A 14,552-nucleotide genomic window follows, 5' to 3' on the forward strand; every position below is an offset into this window, starting at 1 on the left:
ATTTCTCTGTACAACTTAATAATAATTTACATTAACCATTTTGTTTCTCTGGTTGTACTAATAACTTAAAATATGTAGCTCACTCAGAATAGAAAACATGTGACTTATTCAATAAATAGTGTCTGACTTTTTTAGTGGGATCATTTCTGTCCCCTGGTTGCCGTGTACGTGCCCTCTGGGTCCCCGCCATGATCAGTCATTAATGGAAATGCTCGTGTAGGTATCAAGGCACGGATGGTGGTTTTAGGTGGTGATTAGCATTTTCACGGGGGCTAGCAGGTATTTGGCAAGAAAAATGTCTTCCTCTCCAAGGTCTTTCAAGGATCAGACCCTGTCCCCGCACTTCAAAAGCCAACTCACAGTTTTTCTCTTGACAAAATTAGCACTTGCTTGCATTTTAACATTTTAGCATTTGTAGATCAGGAGAAAGTTAAAGACTGTGCATGAAGTTTAGCACCCAGTGGTAATCGCTGTTAATATTCCACAGTGTTTTCCTCCAGTCTCTTTTCTGTGCACGTGTCTGTGACAGCGTCCCCTTTAATGGCCATGGGGTACTCTGTCATGTGGCTGTAGCATCATTGATATTAGTCCGTCAAGGAGCATCGGATTTGTCTTCAACTGTTTTGATACTGAACAGAGCACTGTGATGAATGTCTTTGGACATATCTGGAGCTAGTTCCTTTGGTTACATTTTTAGAGCTGGAACTGTTAGAACAAGGATGGCCAGGTTGACCTATGTGACCCTCCCAAAAGATTGTATTAGTTTTCTTTCTTCCTTGTAGTGTGTGTGAGAGCACACGTCTTCCTGCTGGAAGCCTTGAGAAAAAATCTTTGCATTGCATACTTAAAATAAGGACCTTCCTCTTGCCAGATAGGAATCCCGTTAGGCGTCCTGTATTTCTCATCTTTAAATCAGCGACACCTAAGACACGGTGGGTTTGAGAGACAGAACATTGTGACCATCAGATTTAGACCTTTGCCTTTTGTAACCCTGTAGGGAGGCTGTGCCAGTGTCATCGTGTCGTTAACGACTCAGTGTCCCCAGGACCTGACCCCTCACTCAGGTGAGTTTGTCAGAGCCGCGAGTGGTGATACTTCGGTGTGGCCATGTCTTGTGGACAGGGTTTTTAAAAATGTTAAGTATCCTTCAGACGGGCTTGTGATCTGCTGTATGGTTTTCCTCCCTGTAAACTCCCCCTTCTGCCTTTGTTTCTTTGTTTGCAAGAGGTGCGGTGATGACCAAGTTTAACAAGTTTAGCACGTGTTCACTGTTTTATAAGTATTAGATTAATTCTTACTGGCTATGAAGAGGTAAGAGTATCTGCCATTTTGTAGGATTTGTTTCCCATTTATGCCTAATTTTACATCAGCATTTTTCTCTTCTTGGATTGACTCCTCGATGGGGCTAATGAACTTTATGTACCTAGCTCTCATTTTTGCAACTTTCCCCACGATATTCTAGACACGGATTGTTTAATTTTGTATTGGGCGAAACGAAGCAAGTGCATCGTACACATGTAACATACAAGGGTTCTAAACAGGGTTAAGTTTGTTTTGGTTGAACATTTGGTCAACCAAGGATCAGATTTTTCTTCATTATTTTTGATAGGTAAACTCATGAGTGCTTTGCTTAGTGGCCTGACAGATCGGAACAGTGTAATTCAGAAATCTTGTGCATTTGCCATGGGCCATTTAGTTCGGGTGAGTTGAATTTCTTATTTAATTTAATTAAGTATTTATACTTTGATAATTATAAAGAAATAAATAGCGATTGTTTTCTTTTTCAGACCTCAAGGGATAGCAGCACTGAGAAACTCCTGCAGAAGCTTAATGGCTGGTACATGGAGAAAGAAGGTACCTTTATTTCCTTCTCTCTAGTATTTATTTTATTTTATTAATTTTATTTTATTTTATTAATTTTATTTTATTTTATTTTATTTTATTTATTATTTACTAAAGATTTATTTATTTTAGAGAGAGAGTGCACTCGTGAGTCGGGGGACAGAGGAAAGGGGGAGAAGAGGGCTCCCTGCTGAGCTGGGAGCCAGATGAGGGGTGGGCTCCCTCTCTCCACCCTGAGATCATGACCTGAGCTGAAAGCAAGAGTCGGACCGTTAACTGACTGAGCCACCCAGGCGGCCCTCTGTTATTTTTAATTTAGATGTTAACAGTCTAGTAAGACAATACAAATCGGGTCTTGCCGTCTGTGGTATTATGTGCTTTGCTAGGAACACTGGATTGATGTTACTGATTTGTTTTGCTGTGGTGCGAGCTGAGCAATAGTCTGTTTACGTCAGTTCGTTACCCTAACCACAGTAAGTATCATAAAGATGACTCTATTTCTGCTCCTCTTCAGAACCCATCTATAAGACCTCTTGTGCTTTGACCATCCATGCTATTGGACGGTACAGCCCCGACGTGCTGAAAAACCATGCCAAAGAAGTGCTGCCTTTGGCATTTCTGGGCATGCATGAGATCGCCGAGGAGGAGAAATCAGAGAAAGAAGAGTGTGACTTGTGGACTGAAGTGTGGCAGGAAAACGTACCTGGTTAGTAATCAGTACCTGTGAATTCATCCCGTTTCTTAAGAACCACAGCTGGAGTTCTTACTCCTCTTTTTCATTTATAGACTCCTATAGTTACTTTCCCAGGACCTTAACGGTATGTGTCCCGTCTGGTTTTAAGCCTGTCCAAATTGCTGCCTTCTCAAGGTTGATGCTCAGCTCTTCTCTCTCCTCCCTCATTGCTGCCTATGTGAGAGAATAGAACCTCTGCCCCAGCTAAGTAGAGCTTTACTGATTTGTGTTGGGAGTGAGTGGTGATTTGATGTTGGCTTAGAGTATTATTTTAGAGTGAGGCTTCTTCTGTACTTCACCTGCACATGTGTAAATGGATGACGACCATTTGCATGACACCCTCCTGTGGGCATATTCGAGTTCGTAAAGTCCTACTGTTGTAAAGATATATCGCAACACTGTTCTCTTTCTCTTTCCGAGAGTGGTGTGATCTAACCATTGAGAATTACTGCTTTAGACTGATGGTCACTGACTTTTTTTTCAGATTAAAAAAACCCAGTTAATTCTTTTTTGTCACTTAAAAGTTGCTTTGATTTTGCTTTTCATAACCTAGGTTCCTTTGGTGGCATTCGGTTATACCTGCAGGAGTTGATTACCATTACCCAGAAGGCTTTGCAGTCTCAGTCTTGGAAAATGAAAGCCCAGGGTGCAATTGCCATGGCATCAATTGCAAAACAAACCAGCTCCTTAGTACCTCCATATCTGGGAATGATCCTGACCGCATTACTGCAAGGCCTAGCTGGAAGAACATGGGCAGGAAAGGTAAAGGAACCATTCATGCCCAGTTAAATTTAAGGTATCCTTAAAGGATTATGACTTCATCTCTCATTTTCTATAAAAATTAGAATCTGGTTTTGTGGGATGTCAGATGGATTGTTTTTGTGAAGCAGATTTCCTAGCCAATGGGAAGCTTTGGGTAAACCTTGTCTGATTAAATATGCTATTTCATCAAAGTGTAACCCACGTGTTTTTGAATACTGCACAGTAATGCTGGGGGTTGATTTTTATTTGTCATGTTCAGCTTTCCAAGAGAGGTCTTAAATCACTTGGTCGCCATTTTGTCCCTGTTGACCTCATGAACAGATCAGGATTGGGCACATGTGAAATTGAGTAGCAAGGCAAGCTGTGTCTAAACCTGGAGCCGAGGATGCCCATCTCTGAGGCCTGTGAATCAGTCACGTTACACACAAGGGTGCTAGTGGGATACTTACAGTGAACCCTCCGTGGGGGAGATGAGATTGTGGCAGCATATCACAATGTCCTTGATGTTGTCCCAGTCAGTAGTGGCCAGCGCTGTACTAGAGGAGAGGCGTTGGGCTGGGTATCAGCATTCCGTGATTGGCACGTCCACCTGTTGACCTTGGGCAAGTCAGGTCTCTAGGCTTTATGAGATGGAGATGAAGACAGTTGTCCTGCTCTTGTGGTTTGGAGTACAAGTCTGTCGATGTGCTTGTTAAATAGTAAAGTGCATTAAAGATAAGATGACTCTGGTTAATTTTTGTCCTCATAGTCATTAAGTATTCCTGAGGTAATGGAGTCATAGTACGTGGGATGGAAGTGACACCTGTGTGCTTAACAGTGTTCCCTCATCTTTCAACCCTTTAGGAAGAGCTGTTGAAAGCCATTGCCTGTGTGGTGACAGCTTGCAGGTAAATGTTCTTTCAGTGAAGATGCCATTTCTTTTCTTTTTTTTTTTTTTTAATTCTTATGTTAATCCCCATACATTACATCAGAAGATGCCATTTCTTAAGCTGAACCCCAAAGCTGAAGTCCTTGTTAACTGTCCCGATGCGTTTGTGTGGCTCCCGTAGTGCAGAGCTGGAAAAGCCTGTGCCCAGTCAGCCCAGCACAAAGGAGATTCTCCGGGCTGTTCTGAAGGAGTGTTGCAAAGAGAACCTTAAATACAAGATCGTAGCAATCAGCTGTGCGGCGGATGTCTTGAAGGCCACCAAAGAAGACAGATTCCAGGAGTTTTCTGACATTGTCATACCTCTCATCAAGAAGGTAGTGATCACCTCTCTTCTCTCAGGTCTCGTTTAGACTTAAAAACTAAAATTTAGAAAGAAAGAAAAGGAAGCAAGATTTTCCCGGCATCCTCTTTACTCATTTTATTTGGATCAGTGTAGCTGCAAATAGGAAATCCCGAAGTCTCATGGCCTCAAACAAGATAGAGTTTTGTCTGTCACGTAATAGTTGAGGCTCTTCACAGCTCCGCCTTCCCTGGAGTGTGGCCATTGTCATCGTGGTGCGTGGTGTCACTGCCTTCCGGGCGGGTAATGGCAGAGGAGATGGAGGGAGGATGCAGGGTCGAAGTCGGCACATCTCTTCTCTCTCAAGGAGAGTTCTCGGACATTGCTGCATGGCCCTGGCACTTCTCTTTCATCGGCCAGTCCTTCACCAGCTAGCCACAGCTCTGCACAGGAGGCTGAGGAAGGCAGTCCTCCAGGTGTCTGCCCTCCATCTGCCCTCCGTGGGACGATGGGAGAATGGCTGGTTCTTCTTAAGCAAAGCGAAAGATGAGTTTGTTGCAGGGGTTTCAACCTGCACACGGGGAAACTCAGGGTTATGGGGACAGTGACTTCCAAGAGTGAGTGTTGGAGTGAATGGACAGTCTCTGACGTAGTGGTGATATGCTTTGCCCTTTAAGGGTGTGCAGAAGCCACCCCAGGCATCCTAGAGTGAGTACAGGGAGCTCAGTGGGCCACTGTTAATTGTCTCTGCCATGTATTGAGGGACTTTGGTCAAAAAGACTTTGGTTTCATTTGGAAAATGAAGTACTCATTTGTAAAGGTTGGGCACTGGTTCAGAGAAAAAAAGTTACGGTTTATTATCTTTTTTTTTGTGAAACACGAAATATTTTAAATAGCATTTTTATTTCTTGTGTTGCTGCCAATCTGCAGTTTTCTTTCAACAGTAAGGCTGTTTAAATAATTTCTGTTACATAATGATAGTACATGGATTTGGGAGACTTGTGTTTTCAATTGATTATATTACCAGCTAGCTGGATGAGTCACTTCTCAGCATGTTTCCCTTTCTTTATTAAGAGAGAGTTTGGATTTAGAGGATTATTACCAAGTTCTTGCATCTTTAATCCCATGATTCTAATGCAAGTCTTTTTATGTTATGTTTAAAATCCTACATACACAGTATTTTTTTCACCTTTCCTAACAGAGTCCTTTAAAGGATTTTCCAAATTTATTAGAGAGGTGTAGTATTTCTGTAACAAATTTTTTTTTTTTTTACAAATAGGAAGGCCCGTGGTAGAGAATTTAGTTTTTAGTTCTTGGTTAACATCTACTCTGGTACCCTGACTGTTTTGCAGTACACCTGTAACTTTGACGGAAAATAAGTTTTGCTTTGATGTATCCTAGAACTCCCCTGAAAACACTGGCGTTCGGACAACCAAGAATGAAGATGAGAATGAGAAGGAAAAGGAGCTGCAGCTGGAGTCTCTGCTGGGAGCCTTCGAGAGCCTGGGCAAAGCCTGGCCCCGAAATGTGGAGACCCAACGTAAGCACACGGCTTGCATTTGGAGAAGTGCTGTCACCAGAGGTTACTGAATGAGAGCAAGGATGTTGTGTGTGCCAGATCACAGTTACCGTTTGTTGTGTAGTGAGGATCCAGTGTAAATTGTACTCCTACGTGAGCAGATGATCTCGTTGACTCCTCTTACCGGGTTGGCGAGGGCTGCTGCAGGAGCAAAGCACCGCGGGCTGGGTGCCTTCAACGACAGAAATGGTTTTCTCACGGTTCTGGAGGCTGGGAGTCTGGCATCGAGGGGTTGGCAGTGTTGGCTGCTTCTGAACCTTCTCTCCTTGGCTTGTAAATGGCCGCCTGTGTCTGAGTCCGAATCCCTTCTTATTACAAGGACACCAGTCAGACTGGATTGAGGCCCACCCTAATGAGCTCTTTACAGACCCTGTCCCTGTCTTTCAGTACGGTCACCTTCTGAGGTAGTTGGTGTTAGGACTTCAGCATACGAATTTGGGGGACACAGTTCAACCCGTAACAGTCATGATACATTTTATGTAGATAGTTTGGCCATAAAAAGAATTCTGGTACTCTTTTACGTAAATGCTCTGTTCTGAGGAATCTGTAGAATTTTCACTAGTGGGTTCTTTCCATCTCGAAATTAAGGGCCTTGTTACCAAATCTTCAATAAAGAGGTGAAATCTGTATTTCACTGAGAAACTTGCAACTTTTTGAGAGATTTTTAAAGTGTACATGTATTTCCAAAGGATTAAGTAAATAACCACTAAACCTTTGTTGTTGATTTAGTTGTAGTTCATTCATAGGGCCTTAGTCGCGGGATGACGCTGCTCCTAAGTTGGCCTGGTGTTGCTTCCTCCAGTGCACCCTGCTGAACATCTCCGTATTCTCAAATGTTACACAGAACATTACTGATTATTCAGGACTGGACATGTCTAAACTCAGACTTAAGGTTGTCTTTGAACCTTGCCATCTTTGTGTGAGCTTTTTACGGCCTATTTGCTACATACTAGAAGGATTTTCCAAAAGATGGAGCGTTGTTAAGTGGCCTTATTTCTTGGTATTACGTTGACTACCACAGCGGAAGTTCACTTTATTGACACCATTAGGACTCCTAATTTTTGCTTGATAGGTAGAAAAGTTAGAGTAGCGAATTCTGTAAAAAAAGATGACATACATCTCAAAACAAAGCAGTTTATTTTCATAGAAGGCATAGGAATGTACATTCATTTGCTAGTTATTGAAGGGAGGGCTAAGGCCTTTGAGAATTGAACTATTCCACACTGGCTTCTTACGCACATCTACAATTTCCGGTTTCTGGTTCTTTATAGTGGAAAAAGAACTTACAATTTCTTACGAAACAAATCAAGTGCAACAGAATTCTTCTAGATTTTTACCACCATTCATCATTTGTGAACCCTACTAAATTTTACAGTATTTAAGAAATAACTACTTTGTTGAGCTTTATACTCCTTTTCATCAGTTAGCATAATAGTAATTATGTAATTATAACAAGTGCAGTTGGCATAACATGTTTGGAATAGGCATCGTTGTCTCTTGATAAGCCAACCAGGCACAGAAGCTTGGATGTGTCCCAAGTCGAGTTCCCTGCCTCCCGAGTTCTGCTTTCTCTGGCTGTCACTCAGGGTATCTTACAGGGAAAGGTAGTGTGGTTAAGATTCTGTGTTCGTTCCTTGGAGAGCCAACATTTTTGAACAAGGGTGGGGTGGGGCGTGTTCCTGGCCAGGGAAATTTGGGAATTGGGCACAAAGTCAGGCTGAAATTTTTTTGAGATTTCATGGCTTTAATTAAAGGCATTTGCTATTTTATTTTTTTCCTCTCTTCTACTCTCCTTTCCCTGTCCCTCTGTCCTTCTCTGCTCCAATTTCTCTCTGTCCCTGTCTGTGTCCCCCACTTGCTCTGTCTCTTGGCCCTGCCCATTCTCTGCCCTGCTCTCCCCAGGTTGTTACCGTTGGGAGCTGTGCAAGTTGCTATGTGAACGGCTAAAACTGAGCACGTGGAAAGTGCAGCTCGGAGTCCTACAGTCCATGAACGCCTTTTTTCAGGGGTAATTTTGCTTCTAGTTCACTCATTTGTTTGTCTCTCCTGCCCCAGTAGCATTTTATTTTTTATTTTTTTTTAAAGATTTTATTTATTTATTTTTTAGAGCGCGAGCGAGAGAGAAACAGCATGAGAGGGGAGAGGGTCAGAGGGAGAAGCAGGCTCCCCGCTGAGCCGGGAGCCCGATGTGGGACTCGAAATCCCAGGACCCTGGGATTATGACCTGAGCCGAAGGCAGACGCTTAACCATCTGAGCCACCCAGGCGCCCCCCAGTAGCATTTTATAGTGAATCAGTAGAATTATTTTATTTAATTAATTTTATTAACATATAATGTATTATTTGTTTCAGGGGTACAGTTCTGTGATTCATCAGTCTTACACAATTCACAGCGCTCACCATAGTACATACCCTTCCCAGTGTCCATCACCCAGCCACCCTATCCCACCCCCGCCCCCCACTCCAGCAACCCTCAGTTTGTTTCCTGAGATTAAGAGGGAATTCTTTTATTTTAAAACTGAAAAGCTGCAGTGACATCAGAAAGTGATATATGCAGATAGAAATTATTTGTGCCAGAAAGGTTTTAGAATGTTTCTTCATAACTAGCAATTTGTATCTTGTTTTCTGATTTGTACAGATTAATGATTTTGGAAGAAGAACATGCAGATCCTGAGGCTTTGGCTGAAATTCTCCTTGAAACTTGTAAATCAATCACTTACTCTTTAGGTGAGTGTGGTGAACTGACAGTGGTAAGGAGTCCTCTCTTTTTTTTTTTTTTTAAAGATTTTATTTATTTATTTGACAGAGAGACACAGCGAGAGAGGGAACACAAGCAGGGGGAGTGGGGGAGGGAGAAGCAGGCTTTCCGCTGAGCCGGGAGCCCGACGCGGGGCTCGATCCCAGGACCCTGGGATCATGACCTGAGCCGAAGGCAGACGCCCAACGACTGAGCCACGTGGGTGCCCCAGGAGGCCTCTCATTTTCAAGTTCAAGGAGTGAAACTTCAGATGTTCCCTCCCTTGTGCTTGGAGCTAGATTTATGGAACAGCTGCTGAGCTACTTCATCTACTTGACCTTGGCCCCACACTGTGGTATATTAGTCTGGAGCTGTAATTTAGGATTTTAACCCCTAGATTGGGAAAACGTTTGTGATAGTTTTTTTTTTTTTTTTTTACCCTTACTTGGAAATAATTTCAAACTTACAGAAAAGCTGCAGTTACAGTACATATAGCTGTATATCCTTTTTTAAAAAAGATTATTTATTTACTTGACACAGAGAGAGCGAGAGCACAAGCAGGGGGAGTGGCAGGCAGAGGCAGAGGGAGAAGCAGGCTCCCCACAGAATAGGGAGAGCCCGATGTGGGGCTTGATCCCAGGACCCTGGGATCATGACCTGAGCCGAAGGCAGTCGCTTAACCGACTGAGCCACCCAGGCGCCCAATATCTGTATATCCTTTACCCAAAGTCACCTGTTAATATTTTGTGTCAGTTACTTCATCATTTGTACTTCCGTGTACATATTTTTTTCTGGAGCCGTTTGACAGCATGTTGCTAATGTCATGCCCTTTTACTCCTGAACTCTTCAGTGTGCCATCTTCCATACCATCTCAGGACCGTTACCAGTCGTAGGTTGTATGACGCTGACGCTGTGGGCTTAATCACATTTTTTCCATTTATATTTTAGGTTCAGTTGATTTGACAGTGTTCTTTTATAGACTTTCTCCTCCTCCCCTCCAGTAAGGAATCCAGGATTATTCACTGATTTTAGCTGTTGTGTCTTTTTAGTTTCCTTGAGTCTAGGACACTTCCTCAGCCTTCCTTTACCTCACATGACATTGACAATTTTGAAGAAAAGCCCCCCCTCCCGCCCCACCGGCCTAGTTGAAGCTAGAGTGTTTCTCATTTGGTGTTTGTTTGATGTATGCTCACGATTGGATCCAGGTTATGAATTCCCAGTTGGGATACTCCGAAAGTGAGGCTGTGTGCTCTCACTTCAAGAGGCATAGAGTGTTCATCTGCCCTACTTGGCGATGTTAATTTTGATTACCTGGTCAAGGTACTACTCAGTTTTCTTTATTGTATAGTTACTAAATTTCTCCCTTGTGTCTGATAAGCAGCCTGTGGGAACACACTTTAAGACCATTCAGACACCCTGCTCCTTTTGTAAAGTGTGTCTAACCAGCAGTCAGAAGATACTCCCAAGACCATGCAGATACACTGCGCCTTTTCAAAACATCCTCTTTAGACCATGCATCCGTGGTTTCTCCCTGAACCAGCTTTTACTAAGATGATTTTCCAACTCTGGTGCTTTCTCCATATCTATCATTTGGCAGTTGGCATCCTCTTGTAAACAAGATCCCACCTCTCCCTGCCTCTTTATTGATCTGTTAACAGTACTGATTTGTGGATTTTCTCCCCCCCCCCCCACCAGTTTATAATTAATTATTTTCCTTAATTAATTTTTTGCTCAAATTGTTCCAGCTTTGGCCAGTGGAAAAGCTCCTATGTCTTATTGGCAGGTCACTGTCATCCTTTTAGGCACCTCTGTACTTCGTAGCATAAAAAGGATGTTATAAGCTCACCCTGTGCTTTCCTTGCCTCAGGTTTGGCTGTGTATTAATTTTTTCCGTAGACAGTTTCACCCTGAACAAGATGCTGTGTCTAGAATAGACACCAGAGACGCCTCTTTCAGTTGCAACTCTTGGAGGTAGCCTGCCTTCGAATAAAAAACTGGCTGCTAAGACACTAGTCTCTGCAGGGTCTCAGCCAGGTGTCCCTGATTGCCCTTAGGCCTCTGGGTTCTGTAATGTTCTCTGATAAAATGAGGAAGTCATGCAAACCTAAAGACCTTTCTTAGGTATCATGTGACGACAACTCTGTGTTTGAGATAGTGTCCTTTGAGTTCTCACTTCTAAAATGGGTCCTTGAAATATTGCCATCTGTTGTGGTGATTGGTATATTGGGTATATGACAGTTACATTGGTATATTGGTATATGACAGTTTTTTGTTTTTTTTCTTAAGTAAGGAATATGGACATGTAACGCATTTCAAGTATTTGATGATAATGAGCAAAGTGAAGCTTACTTAAGAACAGGTGTATCTTTCCCTGAATTTGTAATTTCTGAATATCTTTCTTCCAGTAACACTAACTTAATCTTGGAGGTTCTGTTTGTAAGGCGTATAAAACAAATAATGTGAATATCTGATTTTCCTCTTAGAAAATAAGACCTACTCATCTGTGAGAACAGAAGCTTTATCTGTGATAGAATTACTGCTTAAAAAACTTGAAGGTGAGTTTTTTTTTTTTTTTTTTAAGATTTTATTTATTTGACAGAGACACAGCAAGAGAGGGAACGTAAGTAGGGAGAGTGGGAGAGGGGGAGGAAGGTGAGTTCTTGATTCTTCTGATTGGAAGAGGGCCAGAAAGCCAGGATACTTTATGGCATATATTTTAGAAATTTTTTCCTGCTTTTGTTTTTAATAAGTGTATACTCTAAAGTACAAATTAGTACACGGACATGTGAGTGAGATCTACAAAGCTAAAACCTTTAAATTTTATTAAGTGTTTAAATTTGGTACTTTTTCATTTTATATACTTTTAATGTATTATGAAGCTACAGTTATGTTGAAATAAAAAAGTTCTGTTTCCGCCATGACTCCTGATGTAATCTGGGTCACTTCCAGTGGCAGAATGGGGCTCCCAGTACACACGCCAAGAAACAGAGTGATCCCTGAAGAGTGGGGTTGGGAAAACATTTTAACACTTACCTACCCAACTCATCAAATTTGACAGCAGTTTGCTTAATCTTATTTTTTTCCCCTATTCCTTTTTTTTTTTTTTAAAACCTTTTATCAAGAAGCAGATTTCTTCTAATGATAAAAGAAAACTGCTCTGATTTTCTCCAGTGGGGTATTTCAAAAGGAGGCCACTTTTGTTCTTTCTCTTCTTTTTTAATTATTCTAAGCCTATGGATTAAGAATGGAGAAGATGGAACAGTTTCCTCTAGAGTCTTTATTTGCTGTTTCTACTTCTCTTTCTGCTTAGCAATTAAAGCACCCCCCTTAAGGTTCCATGAAGCAGGCCTTTTAGACTCAGTAACACTACACACCTCATCATCTTTTCCTTGTTGAAGTAAAAGAGCTAGGCACTTAGTCACATCACTGAATTTTCACAATTAGCCAGATGCATACGAATGTATTCTAGATGAGGAAAATGAGGCTAAACAGCAAAACAACTTGCTTGAAACCTTATCACTAGAAAGTGGCAGAACCTCATAGACAAGATTTAGGATCTGGTATACTTTGAGTTTCTAAAATTTTTAGTATGTATATAGATTTCTAGTGCTTTAAAGAAAGGAGTAATTGTTGTCTGTTGTCTGTTCAGACTGACTTGGCCATTATGAAATTTATTCAAGATTTTTTTACTGAGCATATTTTATAAAGAGTTTTTTTGTGTGTTAAAAATGCTTTTTTGTTACTGTGTGCTTTGCCTTGATAACTCCTCCTTCGCACTTTGATTCAGCATCCCTAGATTCTCTTTGTCCCACCAGTACTGGGGCAGAGGATGAAACTCCCTGACATGCTCTCAGATTATTGTCAATAATTAGGTTTTGAGACAACTATTGAACCTGTTCTATACCAAACTGTTATCAGGGGGTTGCTTTGCATTTATTCGGGGGATAGGCTATATGGAAGAAAAGCAGAAAGAATAGTTTTAGGCTTTTTGCTTGCTTGTTCTATAAGGATTCTGTTTTTCTTCTTTTTCCATTCAGAATCTAAACAGTGGGAAAGTTTGACATCTGAGTGCAGAGTGCTCCTAATCGAGTCTTTAGCTACTATGGAGGCAGACAGCAGACCTGAGCTGCAGGAGAAAGCATCATTACTGAAGAAAACACTTGAAAATCTGGAATAAATTAGAAGGGGAAGAAAGAAACAAGTGCCATGTTCACTGGGGGTTGAAATGGTGGTATTCTTTGAAAAACCAAGTGGGGAAAAGTAAAGATTAATCTGTAGCATGCATCATTCCTTGGCTGAAATAAAAAAAAAAAATGCCTTAAATTTTGTTCCTTACTAGCTTTATTTTACTTGATTTTTTTTTTTTTTTAAGATTTTATTTATTTATTTGACAGAGAGAGACACAGCGAGAGAGGGAACACAAGCAGGGGGAGTGGGAGAGGGAGAAGCAGGCTTCCCGCGGAGCAGGGAGCCCAGTGTGGGGCTTGATCCCAGGACCCTGGGATCGTGACCTGAGCTGAATGCAGACGCTTAATGACTGAGCTACCCAGGCACCCCTATTTTACTTGATTTTTAAAAGTGTCTGGGCCTAGTGAGCTTAATGGGACCTTGGATGTTTGAGAGGTGGTTGTTGGTGAAACTGACGGAAATAGTTATGAAAAGAATTAAAGCTGTTAGTAAAGCAATAGGCAGAGTTGCAGAGCAATCTGGATAAAAGTCTTAGAACTGCATCCAAAGTAAATAAAGTTACTTCAGGAAGGGACTCTCTAACTCACTTAATTTAACCCCTTTGTTTTACGCCTCAGGGAGGCTAGGAGATGACATAGCTTCCGACCTGCGGCCTGTGCCGAGGCTGGGACCCAGGGTTAGATGCCCTGCCTAGTGCTGCCCCTGGTCTGCCCGAGAAGCTCCTGAGATGAGGCATGCACAACAGTCCTTGCACCGGAAGCCGACCGACCCATTATCTGAGTACCATGGGATTCCTGAAACTCTGAAGCTGAACACTGAACACATCGTTTAGATGATCAGTTTTTAGAAGATGATTGTTTAGCATCTTCACAGGTTGAAAGAGAGACTTTGATCTCCATGTGATCATTCTGATCGTCCTTTTACAGGCAGATGAAAATACTTTAGGACAAGATTGCTTCTTCTCTCTGTATCTGTGGTTGCATACTTTGCAAAAAGCCAAATCAACAACAAAATCATGACCGCTTTGGTTTAGACAAACATTTATAATCTCCAAACTGTGAAGATGACTTAAAATTTTCCACCCATTTTTAGGCTAACAGTATGATTATGGAATAGGAGGGCAAACCTCTTAATTAGCCATTTGGGAATAACATGATATCACTCAAAGTAAACAATTGCAGCTAGGGTTTTTTTGTTTGTTTTTTGTTTTTACTGCTCTACCCCTGCCTAAGGGTGTAGGGTCAGGGGGAAAACCAAGCCTAACGCAAGTATTTATGGTCAACTGACGACTCTAGCTCACCTTGGATTCCAAGCACAAAATTGGTTTTACAGTTTCCACGGTGGAAACTCCATGGTTATTATTTTTGGTGGTCTCTATAGACCATTGTATTGACTGTGACCAGAATAAAAATAACTTCTTACATCTTGACCCAGAAATTGTGTGTGTGTGTGTGTGTGTGTGTGAACGAATATAAAATCTTTAACTGAAATAAATGTTTTGTGA

The 14,552-nt window shown here is 41.7% G+C and overlaps 1 protein-coding gene across 6 annotated transcripts in view; it reads left to right on the plus strand.

Moving 5' to 3' along the window:
- Positions 1-13,183, plus strand: part of ECPAS (Ecm29 proteasome adaptor and scaffold) — a 102,311-nt gene extending 89,128 nt beyond the window's left edge. For all 6 annotated transcript variants that reach the window (XM_035016070.1, XM_035016068.1, XM_035016067.1 and 3 more), the window contains 12 exons: positions 998-1,064; positions 1,610-1,701; positions 1,788-1,854; positions 2,357-2,548; positions 3,129-3,337; positions 4,181-4,224; positions 4,387-4,579; positions 5,947-6,085; positions 8,027-8,132; positions 8,762-8,850; positions 11,344-11,415; positions 12,898-13,183. In XM_035016070.1, the coding sequence (XP_034871961.1) occupies positions 998-1,064; positions 1,610-1,701; positions 1,788-1,854; positions 2,357-2,548; positions 3,129-3,337; positions 4,181-4,224; positions 4,387-4,579; positions 5,947-6,085; positions 8,027-8,132; positions 8,762-8,850; positions 11,344-11,415; positions 12,898-13,037 (1,410 nt within the window). In that variant the 3' untranslated portion in view covers positions 13,038-13,183. The remainder of the gene's footprint in view (positions 1-997; positions 1,065-1,609; positions 1,702-1,787; positions 1,855-2,356; positions 2,549-3,128; positions 3,338-4,180; positions 4,225-4,386; positions 4,580-5,946; positions 6,086-8,026; positions 8,133-8,761; positions 8,851-11,343; positions 11,416-12,897) is intronic.
- Positions 13,184-14,552: the final 1,369 nt, after the last annotated feature.

The sequence above is a fragment of the Mirounga leonina genome, unplaced genomic scaffold (assembly GCF_011800145.1).
Source record: "Mirounga leonina isolate KUSES-001 unplaced genomic scaffold, KU_Mleo_1.0 Mir_170, whole genome shotgun sequence".
In the NCBI taxonomy this organism is placed as follows: Eukaryota; Metazoa; Chordata; class Mammalia; order Carnivora; family Phocidae; genus Mirounga; species Mirounga leonina.